General features: G+C 40.5%; 1 protein-coding gene and 1 pseudogene across 1 annotated transcript in view; one reads left to right on the top strand and one right to left on the bottom strand.

The window, feature by feature from the left end:
• Window positions 1–1,489: 1,489 nt before the first annotated feature.
• Window positions 1,490–17,146, bottom strand: part of LOC110187879 (unconventional myosin-VIIa-like) — a 159,931-nt gene continuing 144,274 nt past the window's right edge. Inside the window, exon 5 of the mRNA XM_086832044.1 lies at window positions 1,490–2,139. Coding sequence (XP_086688170.1) covers window positions 1,490–2,139 — 650 coding nt within the window. The remainder of the gene's footprint in view (window positions 2,140–17,146) is intronic.
• Window positions 8,981–10,724, top strand: LOC147643861 (uncharacterized; annotated as a pseudogene).

Raw genomic sequence — 17,146 nt, forward strand, 5'->3', positions numbered from 1 at the left:
GTCAACATTAGTCAAAAAGAATACATCTAGTTATGGGCTGCGAGTGTTGCATAAACGCGTCGGAGAAGAAATGTTCAGTACACTTAACCCTTGCAATGTGTGTGATTCTCTTATTGAATCACTATTAAAGCCTCCTGCTAGAATTTTCGTAATTGGTCCTATAATTTGGCCGATACGCGCACCAATCAGAAGTTTTGCAGTCTGTTGCAACTTATATGTAATTTCTACAATTATATATTCTACCGAGGTGAAAGCAGAATGTTTACTTTCAAATTTTAACTTTAACGATCAGAATGATACATGTTATAGCCGTCACATTCAATTAAGACATCACTGATATTCGGGACATTCAATGTTTCAGAATACATATTACATCTATGTCTGAGTTGATAAAGCAGTACCTAAATTCTTACATTTTTCTTGCCAAGCTTTGAGCATTTATATGGCAAATTTTTAAACCAGATATTTGCTTTCCTAAAAAGTCACAATACCACACGTCTATTTAGCCTATTTTGATATATGTTGATGATTTTGTTGTTGAATGTAGAAAGGTATCCGTATGGCTCATTTGGATTTTCCATAACGAAATCCAATTCCTATAGTTCTAACGATAACAAGCAGAACAACAAAGGTTTGTTTAGATCTATAAATAATAACTTATAATTAGCTGAAAAGCAACGAGATAATAAAATTGAAAATCGTGGTCCAATTAATTAGCCATGACATGAAGTCGGATGTAATAAAAACCTATAATATTAAAACTGGAATACTATATAACATATATATCGGATGATACAATGTAATGGGATGACTCGTTGTCTTTCAATGATACACAAGGCGTATAGGATGGCAATGCTTGATGCATTTAGGATGGCAATTAACTCTAGATAAGGTCAACGAGCAATCCAATTCGAAGAGTTTCCAGACCTAGAATCCACCAGGTATATTCGTAGAGCATACATTTTGCTATACAATATCATGTGTCTGGGAAGATATCGATCCTATTAAGGTTCTCGAAACTGTGTGACTTAAAAATGTAAATGCCGCAATGCCAAATGGCCCACATAGTCTCGAGAACCTTAATAGCATCGATGTACTTCGTTAAAAAAAAAAAACCTGAAAGGGAAAATGTTTAACCAGGGATCATACATGAAGCCGCCCCAGCTCCAGACAGTTTTCTATCCTGAAACAAAGTACAAGTGAAAATCTTTGCCTGGCAATCACCCGCACCCGCAATAGACCTTCTAAACCACTCGTAATCCAACTAGAAGAACGTAAGTTATCCTTAAAAGTCCTACAGATCCCCTTAATTTTATATATGTAATGTTGAAGTTGCTACATAGTATTATGAAAAAGGTTAAGCAGTAGCAGCACTCGATTCATCTCAATACAGCAGTGCAATGATAAAATATTAGAATTAAAGTGAAACACATTAGATCAATAATCTATATTTAATAACAGAGATAGCCGCAAAATTTAATATTTTTCACTACCCCGAACCCTGACCACAGAGAGTCCCCGATATTTCGTTCTTAAAATACTTAAAATAATTAAATACACTTACCTCTTGCATTTTTAAAGGAATTTCAGTAATATTTCCTCTAACATTTATTTGACGAATCAATAGGACCTTTTTCAGATTACATATTTTAAGTCCAAGAAGTTGAGAGACATTGGAAACAGCTTCCTGGTCAGGCTTCGAAAAATCGCAACGTTCTCCGTCAATATCCATAAATTCAATATTACCTAACCAAAGTATTGAGCTTAAAACTTTAAAAACACCATCTATTACAAACTGGGGAATTTGCAGAACCGTAAACGCCATTGTTAGAGCGTTAAACTTAGTTGATTCCAAATTCACGTCTATTTTTTCAGTCTTCGAAGTATTAAGATATTTATAAAATTCAGGTGGCTTTAAATATAAGGCTTGTGCCATGTCAACATTTTTCTGCCCCTGAGCCACCAATTGATACATAACATGATAGTTTCGTTCCCCTTCACTTTGAAAAGTTATTCGAGATTGTTCAAGCAGGTAATCTTGAATAATACATCCTTTTATACAGTTGTTATCATCAAAACATACTTGCATAAATTTACCAAACCTTGAACTGTTATCGTTTCTAATCGTCTTCGCATTTCCTAAAACGAAAGAAATTGTTCCATTTTGGGTTAATCATATTGCGAAGATATATAGTAATAATGTATGGTAAAATAATACTAAAACATGCGCGAAGTGGAGATCGAATCATTTCTGACCCAACAGAGAATATTTTCTTAATGAGGCGAGTCACCGAAAATAAATAAGGTAATAATAAGACAAACAACACTAATCCGAAATTTTTAACATATTCTAAAATTATTTAAGATATCGTTACTTTACAATACGCTGCAACGCGCTTCAACTTTACTTTAAAATTTTTATAATGACTTTGCAAATCAGTCGTAACACACCACACTTTCTAAAGATTCCGTCGAATGACTGAATGGCCTGAACACACTCATACAAATGTAATACCATCAAAAAATACACAGTATGGTTTATTTTCTGTCACTTAACTAAATCTACTGCAAAGCTGCCCAAGATCAACTGTCTCCTACGGCTTTTGAGTAGAACAGATATTGCTGTATTGAGGGAACCTTACATGTCTAAAGCAGAGGGAATATGACAACAGAGAGCGGAAGGCAGGCCACTTTGAATGTTTGCCTTCCCAATGATGAAGACAGATGCTCCTATACCAAGGCTGGCAAAGAGTAATTCATCGACTTGCTTTCTTCAAATCAAAATTATTTACGTATCTATTCAAATTAAGAATTTAATTTAGAATAATTGTTCTATCTTTTTTATACTCTTTATCTTATCTTTATCTTTATCTTTAAAACTCTTACTTGTATATAAGTCGAATCGGGCTGGTCAGACAAATATATCATATAGCTATTTTTTAGAAAAAATAGGTTTTTCAGATTTAAACATATATGTATTTTCATATAATTTGAAATATAGTTAATTTCTATTATTTATATTTTTCGCTTTTAATATTGTAAAAGAGTAAAATGTGGAGTAGAGTAAAATGCAGAACTGTGAACTGTAACTGTAAAACTATAAATATAAAATGTATACGTGAATGTAATGATAGAACCCTTTACTTCGTCTTTTTATTATAAACATATATATTTCTCGCCCCTAAAACACAGATGATTCAAATTTCCAGCCTCCCTCGACACAGCCCTCGACCTCAGCATTAATTCCAAGAGTGCTGAGATCAAGCGCTAGAACAGATTCGGTACCCTAATGAGCAGCGGGAGTGCCCGTACCGCCGGCGATTTCTGTTTTGTCCCCTGGGGGATCGCAAATATTGACCCTTCAAAGTCCTGTGTATACCGATATATCTGCCCAGGGTGTTAGGCCCGGAATACCGGACGACAATGGCACGGCAGATAACCAATATGCCACCAATGAGACATATTTTTGTTTCGCGGCTCTCCCCTGATCAAACATCGGAAGATGTTCTCCCTTTATACGTGGCAACAACAGAGCCGATAAAATAAAGATTAAGGTAGAAAGGTTTAAATTTTTTACGCTTGGGAAGTTTCATATTTTAAAATAAATGTCCCCAACGAACTCTTTAACACCATTTGATCTACCAACTTCTGGCCACGGTACGTTGTTGTTAAGGAGTTCGAAGAGAAGAAAAAGAAAAAGCGGCCTGTAGGAATAACTCTTCCCAGGCCTGATGATACCACTGCGCCTTCTACGTCTTCCAATCCCGACCCAAAAAACTAACCTACTCCCTAAGTATTTCCTATCAAAATGCAAGAGGCTTACGTAGTAAGCTTCCCAACTTGTATTCTTTCGTTTGCTTCTTAGGTTACTGTGCTTACAAAAACCTGGAGATTCTGAGCTCCGAAGTTTTTCCAGCTGTGTGGAACCATCTTTCCACTATTCAGATGGTTTCCAGTTGACTTTTGGATAGAGAACAGTAGGTAGTTCTAGGTTATTTTAGTACCCTAGTGCTATTTGGTGCTCAAATAATTCCACCAATAGTCTGCTTACTTCTACATAACATGACTTTATCACTGGCTCGTTCGACATCTCGCAGTCTCAAATCAACCATGTGCGAAATTCCTTACAGCGCTTGCTCGATCTTTGTTTCGTCTCTGATCCTGCGAGAGTCAGTTTAGCCAGGGTGGCGCCTCTCGATGTAACTCATGATATTGGGTCTGACCTACAGAATATTTCTGACCGTCCAGCCAAAAAAGTCCTATGTTTTTGGAAGACGGACTTTGAACGGTTGAATAATTTTATAAGTGAGTTCAATTGGTCTGATCTATACACGTGCACTGACATGGCAGTTGAGGTGGATATCTTTTACAGTGCCATGAATTCATTTTTTACTGTTACCGTTATATTATCCGGTTTACTAGAGAGTTGAGCCGGCTTAAGAATAAAAAATCTAGATTGTATGCTAAATTTAAATTGACCGGATCTGAATCTGGCCCTTCAACTTATTTATCAGCTCGGTCAAACTTTACCGTGCTGATCCTACGAGTTTAAAAAAAAAACACTGCGTTTTAAAAACTATTTAACTCGTTGTAGGTCCCAGTTCTCACTGGACCCAAAACAGTTTTATAATATTGTTAACACTAAACGTAAGCCTAAAACAAATTCTTCCTCGCTTTCAATTGAAAATACTACCGTAAATAATGATCAGGCAATAGCCGATCTATTTTCGAAGTTTTTTCAAACAACTTATTCAAACTCTTCGTATTTACACCAGACTTATTCCTACAATATATCGAAATCAAACGTAAATTTCTGTCCTTGCTTAAACGAAAGCTCTTTCCTTTTAGATCTTCATCGTGTCAAGCAAGTTTATTTGGCTGTGTTCTCAGGTATTGTGCCGACGCTCTGTGGTATCCCCTTCTGATATTGTTAACCTTATCTACTTTCCCATCATTTGGAAGGAATCGTTTATTATTCCTCTCCACAAAAAAGGTAGGAAATTGGATGCCAGCAATTATAGAGGAATCTCTAAGATGTCGGCTATCCCTAAATTATTTGAAAACATTATTACCCCTCACTTACAGCACCTTTGTAGATCAGTTATTTCTGCATGTCAACATGGTTTTACAAAGCGAAGATCAACAACAACAAATCTTTTTGAGCTCTCTTCATATATTATAAATGGCTTCCATAATAATTTTCAGACAGATGTAATCTATACTGATTTCAATAAAGCATTTGTCTCTGTTAACCACTCTCCTCGTTAGACAACTCGATTTAATGGGTGTTTTCCAAGTGATCTTCTTAATTGGATCTCAAGTTATTTGAATGGCAGAACGCAAAATGTCCTCTTTAAGTATAATTTATCCAATGTTCTAAGGGTTACATCTGGCGTTCCGCAAGGAAGCCATTTGGGACCCTTATTGTTTACATTATTTATAAATGACCTGCCCAAAGTCTTGACTAACTCCAAAGTGCTTATGTACGCGGATGACGTCAAGCTTTGCGTGCAATACAATGACGTCGGCTGCCACTCGGATTTGCAAACAAATCTCAATAATTTTCAAACTTGGTGCCGTGGAAACTTATTAAACTAAAATGGCTCGAAATGCAAGCTAATGACATTCTCTCGTGTCGGTTCCAAGCTTGCTTCTTAAACACTAAACTGCTGCTCTTTGGAAAGAATTAATTCTGTTGATGATTTTGGCATCCGGTTGGACCCAAAACTTGACTTTATTGATCATATTACGTCTATGGTGAATAGAGCCAGGGGTGTGCTTGAATTTATTAAACGGTGGTCGAAGGAATTCAATGACCCCTATGTCAATAAATCCTTATATACTTCTTTAGTTCGTCCTGTCTTAGAATATGGATGCTGCGTTTGGAGCCCTCAGTATGGCGTCCATAGTAAACGCATTGAGTCGGTTCAAAAGAACTTTTTACGTTTCGCTCTACGCGGTTTAAATTGGGATGCAAACCAAAGATTGCCTTCCTACTCTAATAGACTCCTATTAATAAACTTGCCGTCCTTAGCCAATCGTAGAACGATGCTAGGAATAACCTTTATTTTTAACCATATCCATGGTGATGTGGAAAGTCCTGACTTGTTGAGTCAGCTCAATTTCCACGTACCATGTAGAACTACTGGATCCTATATCCCATTAGTGTTGCGCCACTGTAGAATCTCCTTCGAACTGCATGAACCTTTTAGAGTGTTATGTGCAATTTATAATGATTTGTACACACTAATCTCTAACGTAGATACCCTTCCCAAATTAAAATCTTTAATACTAACACACTAAGTAAGCATGCAAGCTAACAATCTGGCAGCACGCCGGTAGTTAATTTCCTCGTATTCTGTCCTATATTTTCCATCGCGCCTACTAACACCTAACCCAAACAGGCACGTGCCTGGTGTCATACGGGCCACTTGAATGTACTGACCTTAGTGCATCAACATCCAAGAAATTAGTTTTTTACAGACCATCCAAAAATTCATCAATTAAACGATAAAGATCAAGTCTTGCCATTTCTGTGAATTTTCCTTTATAAAATTACTGCTCTTACCTCGTAATTTTTTGCAACGTCCGCAGTAATGGAATTTTTTTTTAATTTACTTTCAATGTTGACTATTTCAAAATACTTTCGTTATTCCGCTAAAATTGCTAGATATTTCTGCCAAGGTTACAAGTTAGTTCAGTTAGTTCAGTTAGTTTAGAAGAAGTTGCAATCAAATTATAAGCCAAAATATAAAGCAAGATTGATCGAAAAGTAATAAATAAGACTTTTTTTTTGCCTTTCTTATACTGTACAATAAATAAATAAAATTTTAAATACGGTAACAATCTGTGCACCCTGGGGGGGCTCCCGTTTATTTTTTGTTGCTGAGGTGAGTTGCAATCAGTAAAGTCATCAAATTGTCTATCCCATAAATATTGACGAAAATGTTATATAGCCTGGCGGCAGGCGGCAGGCAAGAACGAAAGAGTGTGGTTCACCAGAAATAAAGCAGTAATAAAGGGGTGACTGCTACCACCGGCGGGCACGAAGGGGAGCAATCCTCTATGCGTGTCGCCAGCGATCACACTTTTAGTATGATGTGAGCATGTCATACTAGTTATTCCAAGGTATACCGCACGGGTGCCGTCGTCGACATAGACTCGGACCTGGCGAGCGTGCATCTCACCAAAAAGGAGAAAGAGAATCCTCAGTTGGACTTTTTAGCCATAATCATGCTGACTTTCATGCGAACCCGTTTATGTAAAGTGCTCATTCGTTTTTATTTATGCGTGGCCGGGGTAATTCATGATGCCGACATCGCTGCTCGACTCATGATTAAATTCACCATGAGCGCTCAGTGGGGTAATTTATGGTGACGCCGTCGCTGCTCGGCTCATGATGAAATTCACTAAGAGAGATGTAGAAAAAAATAAATAAAACAAGAAAGGAAGCTAACTTCGGCACGCCGAAGTATATATATCCTTGCAGATAGAACTTCTATGAATAGGAATCCATACAATATAAATTATATATATTTGTGTTAAAAAACAATGAAGTAATACCTGCTTTCATTTCATTCACCTATACATATTATATTTGCAGTTTTACATTCACAGATTTGCATTTTTCCTCTACATCAAACGATCGTTTGTATGGCACCTATATGATACAGTCGTCCGATTTTCATGAAATTTGACACAAAATTTAAGACTAATATAAAATGGCTATACCTCAAATTTGATGAAAATCTGTTGAAATCCGAAAAAGTTATAATTTTTAATTGTATTAATTTCTCGATCGCTCCTATGGGAGCTATATGATATAGTAGTCCGATTTTCATAAAATTTTCTGCAAAATTGTAGAATAATATAAAATGGCTATATCTCAAATTTTATCCAATTCTATTGAAAACTGAAAAAGTTAAAATTTTCATTCGTATGGCAGCTATATGATATAGTCGTCCGATCCGGCCCGTTCCGACATATATACGAGTGAGAGTATATAGAAGGCTAACTACAAAGTTTCATTAATATAGCTTTAAAACTGAGAGACTAGTTTGCGTAGAAACGGACAGACGGACAGACGGACAGAAGGACAGACGGACAGACGGACAGACGGACAGACGGACAGACGGACATGGCTAGATCGACTCGGCTGTTGATCCTGATCAAGAATATATATACTTTATATAGCCGGAGGTGCCTCCTTCACTGCGTTGCAATCTTCTGACTGAAATTATAATACCCTGCAAGGGTATAAAAATTCGATTCGAAAAATTTTATGAAGCTTCGACTTTTTTACAAGCTGATTTTATTTTTATTTGTTACATTTAAATTGTTCATTCTAGTAAATCCTTTAGGACATTTATAATTTTTGCTCGCTTGATATTTGATTTTGCCTTCGCGAGGCAACCTTTTTCTTACTTTATTTTTTACTTAATTAATTCAATAAATTTGTCTTTAAACAATTTGTGTTTCTGTTACAGATTGACCAACAAAATTATAATAAATCAATAACTGTGGTTAAATAAGATAACAAAATTATAATACATAAAAAGTACACAAACTGTTGAAAATATAATACTAAGTTCATGTTAATAGGATTCTGTTCTCTAGATATTTTCGATTTTTTCGAGAAATTCTACGTAGTATCCCGAAACGGACCTCAGCATAGAATCCAACGGAGCAGCAATCGATTCAGGTACTGAATGCCTGAAAAGCCCCTGATATAATCAACGAGAAATACAAAGTCCTCTTAAGGGCTTACAAGAAGGAATTACGCAAAGAAGCTCTTGGAGAAACTTCTGCGCCAACATAGAGACGAAAAAAAAAGGCAACGGAAGTTGCTTTCACAGCAACCCACCATTCAGAGTCAAACGCGACGATGGATAGTGGGCTGAGGGCAGAGAATAATCAAAACATACAGGCTGACCACGAAAACACAAGTCAAATACCTCGGCACTGTACTAGACAAGCCGGCATGGAAACCCAACGTACTAGAAAGGGGAAAAAGGCCACCATTGCGCTATACGCATCCAAGGAAATGCTAAGCAGCACATGGGTTGTGCGTCTGACACTGCTGTATGGAGTCTTGGTGTGGTGGCAAGCCATGAAAAAAAAAAACATATTACAAGCTTATGGAGCTGGCAAAAATCCTCCACGAGGGAGCCGGCTGGGCAATGGGCACTGTATTACCCCGTACAATGGTAATGCAGTGCCGCATGCTCTGTCCGGGGTAATGCAATTCCTCCCGCTTAAACGCTGGAGGAACTGAATCACTAGCCATGGTTGTAGGTGCCTGGTGGCAGGCATAAAACGCAAGTGGGTGGTTCCCCGGAAATAAACCAATTTTTTCGCAGGGATGGAGAAAGGAGAAGCAACCGGCCCAAACGTCGGTGGAAGACGTGACTGCTACCACCGGTGGGCACGGAGGGGAGCAATCCTCTCTGCGTGTCGCCAGCGGTCACACCTCTGATTTGACGGGAGCAGGTCATGTCAGTTGTAATGCTACTGCCAAAATAACGACAAAAAGAAGGCTAAGCCGCACGGGTGCCGTTTTCTATACAGACTCTAACCTGGAGAGCGTGCAGCTTTCGAAAGAGGAGGAAGAAAGCCTTCTTCGCTCGCCAGAACCAAGCACCAGCTCCTCGCGCAGGGACGGGCCGAAGCGTTCAATCGAGGGGAAGAAGGCTAAGGCGCGGTACAATGCTGCCCTTCAAATCCAGAGTCGGCTCCGGACAAAATCTATCTGAAGAGGAGAAGGTAAAGGTAAAGGATCGAGGAGAGCAGGCTGCATTTCGCCAAGCTTCCTAATATGGCATCAATGACCGGTTTCGCCAACAAGGTGGAGAAGATGCTTGCCACCAAGCGGCAACGCTCTGCCGAGAGTGCCATAAAATGCACTCCGGCAAGCAAGTGGCAACGCGTGCCCAAGGAAGCAGGCCTCCCCTTGAAGGCGAAAACGAAAAAGGGAAGGAAACTCGTGAAGGCCAGTGAGGCGAGGAAACGACATTTGATCGTGGCACTCATTGACAGGAGCGATGAGAGTGGCAAGATGACCGAGATGACTAATGACTCAATGAGTCAATGAGTCATTAGTGACACGGATGGAGGAAGACCCTGTTGCGCTCATGCCCACATTCGATGGTGCCGGGTGGCTAAATGGGTAAAAATCCTAAAGTGTATGGATGAACCGAAGAGAAAGTGGCTGACGCAAACGGTCGGCCAGATGGAAGCATTGTGGGACGGGGCCAAGCTGGAGGTGGTGGACAAGGAGCTAATCCTATCATCCCAAAAGCGAAGGAACTCTTCCCGATTGCTATCCAAGGCGACCGAGCGCTGAACCTGCTGCAGCGTCAGAATTTCGACAACCCAACCGCAGACTGGAAGGTACTGCACATTACGAGCCCGTTACCCAAAGAGGGGTGTCTTGCGTAGTCCTCCAGATTAACAAGGAGGCAGAGGACATCCTGTATCCCAGATTCGTGAAGATGGCGTTGGGCATGGGTAGCGTTTACCTGCGCCTCAAAAAGCGCCATCCCGGGGATAAAGATGACCACACCCTGAAGGAGAAAGACCTAGGTCTGGAAACTATTGTGGACGCCGCCCAGGAACTAACGCTGGATAAGGCAGAAGAGGAGGAAAACGGTGACCTGACGATAGTAGTGAGTGGAGTTGAGCCCAGTACCCATATCCCAAAAGGTACTGCAGCTCAATCTGCATAAGAGCAAGGTAGCGTCAGCGGAAAGCCTAATTGCCATACAGCAATGTAGCTCTAGTCCAAGAGCCAGGAATTGCCTCGGCCAATGCTGTCGCCGGACTAAAATCCTCAATTAACAACGCGTTCTACACACCATCGGTAAGCAGAAACAGAACCGCCGTACTCGTACGGAAGGGTCTTTAACCTAACCTTATGTCTCATTACAGCTCGGACGAAATGACTGTGGAGTTGCTAGAAAGCAAGAAGAAGCAGCCAGCTCCACCGGAAGAACTCAGAAATCAGGTTGATCCCGGCTCAAAGGACCAGCAACTGATCGTAGGTGCATACGCCAATGCGCACTACAGCGTATGGGGAAGCCCCGACATAAACGACAGAGGTGCGTCACTTTTTGACTTTATTCTTTCTACTAATTTATATATAGCAAACGTTGGGGAAGAACACACCTTTGTTGGCCCCACCTCTTACAACTTGTTATATATAACACTCGTAGCGGGACAAGGTACAATGGTATCAGACTGGAAGGTCTTGGAGAGTTCCTATTCCAATTCCAATTCCAATTCCAGTTCCAATTCGAACTCGATCACATACTAACTGGGGTAAGTCTAATGATATAATCTCTCCAAATCTCGCGAATAGTCCGGGCACAGTAAAATCCTTTGAAGACAAAGAAAAGTCCTTAGAGACCCTTTCAAAGGAATTACAAAGGGTATATCACGCATCATGCCCGATTTTAAGAAGTAAGAAAAAAACCAGACCACCCTGGTAAAACAAGGACCTCTCACCCCAACGCGATATTTTCAGAGAATTCTTCAAACTTGGCAAGCAGGCGAAGGATGATATAATCAACGAGGAATACAAAATCCTGCTAAGGAACGACAAGAAGGAAATACGCAGGGTACAAAGAAGCTCTTGGAGAAACTTCTGCTCCATCATAGAGACGGCCCCAGAAACGGCTAGACTACGGAAGTTGCTTTCAAAGCAACCCACCATATAGAGTCAGCTCAAACGCGACAACGGGCAGTGGGCTGAGGGCAGCGAAGAGGCCCTAACAGCACCTCGAGGACCTCGAGGATTGTCTTCCTTTCTAAAGCAGGAAAGAGCAGCCACGTCAGTCCTAAGACTTCAGGCCGATAAGCCTTACCTCCTTTCTACTCAAGACGCTTGAAAAGCTGCTGGACCTTTACATTAGAAACGATGTGGGCAGATCACTATCAACCAACCAGCACGCATATACAAAAGGGAAATTAGTGGAGTCGGCGGATTGGGGCACCGCTTTTATGGTGAAAGGAGCGCACAGAGGCACGCCGCAAGGTGGAGTCCTGTCTCTCCTTCTATGGAATCTAGTGATTGACGACCTAATCAGAAGGTTCGAGAGGAAGGCCCCAAAGATAACAGCCTATGCTGAAGACATAAGCATAATTATCACGGAAGTATGTCCATCGACCCTAAGCTCGATCATGGAATCAACACTCAGGGAGATATGTGAGTGGGCGGACAAGGTAGGACTCAGTATCAATGCGGATAAAACCTCATTCTCTTCACTAAGAGATACAAGGTACCGCCATGGATCCCCCTAAAAATAAATACAACCAGGCTGACCCCGAAAACACAAGTCAGATACCTTGGCACTGTACTGGACAGCAAGCTGGCATGGAAACTCAATGTACTAGAGAGGGTGAAAAAGTCCACCATTGCGCTATATGCGGTAGGCACTGCTCTGCTTATTTGGGGCGCAGAGGTCAACCCCTATAAAAGCTCTAGAGACTATAATGGGAATTGATCCCCTAGACATTCACGCGCAACTGACCGCGGGAAAGGCTGCACAACGCCAAGTAGCGGAAGGAAGTATGTCGACAAAAAGATACGGGCACAGCTCAATTGGTCGAACCATGAGCAGTATACCTGACTACATGACGCCTAGAACTTGCCCTGATGTGAAAACATGAACATTCATAGGACCTTAAGACAATATATACACTGACGGCTCCAAGATGGAAGGAGGAGTTGGAGCGGGGTACAGACCCCGAGACGAGGTTGTCGTTTAAGCTACCAAGCGGAAGTCTTCGTTATCAGGAAGGCGGCAGAGCTTGCACAGGAAATAGCCCGCCCATGTGAGGCGGTAAACTTATTCGTAGACAGTCAGGCGGCGATTAGATCCATGAAATCGTCAGTGGTCAGTTCCAAAAAAGGTACTGGCAAGCAGGGACGCACTAGATATCCTGAGCACGACAACGTCAGTGCAGATCTATTGGGCTCCCAGCCACCAGGGCATAGAGGGAAACGAAATCGAAGATGAACTTGCAAAGGAAGGAGTCGGACTGGCTATCGATAGAACAGAAAACGTTCCAGTCTCTCTAAGAACGCTCCAAAGCGAGTTGGAGAGGCGAGCGGACGTACTAGCAAAAAGCAGGTGAAAAGGAAACTCCGCGACTAGCAAAACATCTAAAATCATGTGCAAAGAGCGCAATGACAAACTCAACCACTACGTACTGCATCTATCCCGAAAAGACTGCAGACTATTAATGGAAATTATTACGGGTCACTGCCTGACTGCCGCGCATGCAGTCAGGCTGGGCATCACCAACAACGGCAACCGAAACCTTGGAACGTCTCATCTGTAAGTGCCCAGCCCTAACGCAGGCAAGAGTAAAACACCTAGGTGCCCCAGTACTGGCATCACTAGTAGATGCCTCCAAGAGGTCGCCAGGTGAACTACTTGCCTTCTCTAAAACTACCGCGATCCAAAAGGACTTCACCGCGTAAGATTTTCCAGGTCCTTGTGAAAAACAACATCCGGATATATAAGGGCCATGCTGGCCTATGATTGCCCATCCTCAGCAGGGCCGTCCGTATTGAAAACGTTAACATGATCATGAGTGCTATTCTTAAAATAGACCGGTTTCGGTCAAATTAATATAGAAACGAGAATGAAATATATTTAAATTTTATACATATGGGTCCTTACTTTGTAAAAACTACTTTATCACCCCTTTCAAATATATGAGTCAAACCAATTTCAAAATCAGGGCTTCATATTAAATAATATTTCGGGTCTGATGTCTAATACTTAATATAAAATTCTATTAAATACCTATATCTCGTTGTCCAAATATAAAATATTTTATAATAAGCTAATGAAGGTTGCGCAGTTACGAGCCGGCACTTTCAGTTAAGAAAAATGTTTTGTTTGAATTTGTACGTAACACTGATTTATGTAGAGTTTGTATTATATAGCTTATTTAGAATTAGTATGCTGACATTAATATAACAAAGGTGTGCGGGATTATATAAACTATTGGAAACTTAAAACAATAACTTCAGACGACTTTGCAACTTTGAAAACTGATATTCAACTTAAAACGACTTTAATAAGCTTTCTATTACTATTTTATTCAAAAACTACTCCCGAAAATGCGACTGCTTCTGATGACTCCCTTTCTGCAACTACTCCATGTTCCTTCTGCTTTCTCTTCACACCGAAATTAAATGTGTATCCGTTGTCCGACTGTACCTTAATACTTTACACTCGGCTATCCTGCTCATCCTCATCTGACCCAGATGAAACCAACTCATCGTCATTGTAGGCTACGAACCTCCACAGCTTCATGTTATCGCAGATAGTACTGGTTCCGTTTGGTTCTTCCACTTGGGCTACTTTGCGAACGTCGTACCGGCCATTTCGCTTAATTTGGACGAACTCATATGCTCCTAAATACGGACTAGCTTCCTTCCTGCGACAAACTGAGTCCTCTTGATTGCGACGAGATCACCCAATCTGTAGTTGTGAGCATGCTTGCGCTTTTTGTCGTAGTCTCGCTTAAATATTTGCTGCGCCTTTTCAATGTTCTTTTTAGCTGTTTCTCGCATTTCTTGTCGCTCAAGATTAAACTGAGAGTCAAACTCTTCATTTAGGATTTCTTGCAAGCGCTCTTCTGCAAGGCTGTACATTCGTATCCCAAACAACAGTTTAAATAGCGACATTTTTGTTGAGGAATTTACTTGTGAGTTTATAGCCTTTTGCACCTGAGGCACAAATTTGACCAACTTACTAGACTCTTCAGCAGATACTTTGGGGATGACAGAAACGATTGATCAGTTAATACTTAACTTGGCCTTTTCCACGATATACTCCAGTAGTTGAACAAATATGTTCCACTTTGTTGATGTTCAGCCACTCTTCAAATGCTCCAGATGTAAAAGCAAAACCTCGATCGCTGACATCTCGTTTCGGAAATCCAAACACATTCAGTGAATCTCCAGAGAACCTCTGCCTGCCCTATACATCGACAATTGCCAGTATATATTTGTACTGTTTTGATGTGGCGTCTATTGGCCCCAAATGGTCCATATTTAGTGTGTGCAACGGGGTATCTCCTTTGGCAATGCAGTGCAATAGCCCTTCTTGCTTTCCCATCTTCTTACTGTAAATAATGCATTTAATACAGTTGGCTATAAAATTCGTTAGCTCCCGCTCTAGGTGAGGGATCCAAAACTGCTGCTTTACGGAATGAATTGTTTTTTGAACTGCAAAGTAACCGACTTCATGAGACTTTTGAATTATATCTTTTTCCATCGATTTAGGCACAACAATAATAAGCATAATAATAATAATAATAATCGTTGCCTTCGACTGTTCGGTAAAGAATATCGCCTTTCATCCTAAAATTTTGATATATATGAGAATGACCAGAATTGCCTTACTGTATTCGTCATTCTTTTGTGCGTTCCTGATGCGTGCTGCTACTTCTGCTGTTACAATCCAAAATGACTCTGGATGGTGACTCATGTGATCCATGAGTTTCATCTTGTCCCCTGGCTTGTGAACAACATTGCAGTTGAAATCCTGTAGATATATCACGTACGCTGCAACTTCTCTCGGAATATCGTCTTTCCTGGTGGTATCTTTAAACGTGGAGCAATCTGTGACAAGCTTGAATTGAATGCCCATGATGTTTCTGAGCACTAAATAGATCGCTTTCGCCTCTAAGATGTCATGTCATTCGGCCTCTGAAACTGACGTCTTCTTACTCCAGAAATAAACTGTCTGCAGTTGCCCATCAAATACCTGCAGTAAAAATGTGTGCAGGTGTGCAGTTAGTTTGTGCTGTTCGCAGGAGAGAATCCGCTAAAGCTGCAGTTCTGCACTTCCTGTTTGGAATTCGACGTCCTTTCTGGAGAGATTGGTCAACGGTCGGGCAATGTTAGCATAACCTGGAATAAGCTTTCTGAAAAAAAACCTGTTAAACCAAGAAATAATTGCACTTCTCGTATATTTTTTGGCGTTTTAAATCTATTTACAGCCGATGTTTTTTCTTCGTCTGGCCATATTTTTCCATTTTCCACAGTGTGTCCTAAAAAGTGTAAACGGGACTGCATGAAGTTTCATTTCTTCCATTTGATCTTCAGTTCAAACTGCGTTGCTGTTTCTAGTACACGTCTTGTTTTTTCCATGCATTCGTCCGCTGCGGATGCGTATACAATAATATCGTTTACGTAAAACTACATCACATTGCCGTTGATCAGGTCTTAAAATATGAGATTAACAAATCTGATAAATGCAGCCGGTGAATTTTTAAATCCGAACGGAGCTTTGTTAAATTTAAAGAGTTCCTCTTTTGTTACAAATGCAGTAAGCGGTCTGCTAGCCTCCGCCACCGCTACATGAAAAACCCCATTTTCCAGATCCAGAGTTGAGGAAAATGCGGCCTCTTGTAGTTTTTCCAAAACTTCTTCCATCAACAATACTGGAAAACAATCCGCCAACACCATGCTTTTCAGTTTTCTGTAGGCAATACAGACTCGAAAGGAACTGTCTTTCTTCTTGACCACTACAACTCTGCTGGCCACGTTCGATGATGACTTACGTATTATTCCCTGGGTCAACCATTCAGTTATTTGGGTTTTAACAGCCTCGGCTTCGCTTGCAGACAAAGGCAATGGTGACTGATGAAATGGTTTTATTACGCGTTCTGGAGTGATCTTCAGCTCGACTGGACACTGATTAGAAGGGTTTTATAGCCTTCTCTGGACTTACTCGATGAGTTTTGTCACTGCTTCTTTATACTGAGGGGAAACAGTAAACAAATAAGATGCTTCTATAATATTGTAAACAATGGAGTCAAATACATCTGCTTATTTTTCTTCAGCTCTCAAGCCCGTCAATTTGAAGCCATTTTTGAACTATCTAGAAGAAAAAAATCATGACCTAACAAGGCTCCACCGATGACGTCATCGGGCACGACTAGAAACTTTTGCTGCGTGAATAACTGGTCGGTAACAACTTCAGCGGTGAAAAATCTAATAGGATTTGTTTTTTTCTGGCCCAGACCACTCAACAACGATGCACTTTTATAAATATCAATGATTTCAATTATGTCAGCAATCTTCTTCGTGAAAAGTGAAACATCCGATCCTGCATCGACCAAG

This window comes from Drosophila serrata, unplaced genomic scaffold, assembly GCF_035046125.1.
Source record: "Drosophila serrata isolate PLE 108 unplaced genomic scaffold, ASM3504612v1 contig_243, whole genome shotgun sequence".
NCBI lineage: Eukaryota > Metazoa > Arthropoda > Insecta > Diptera > Drosophilidae > Drosophila > Drosophila serrata.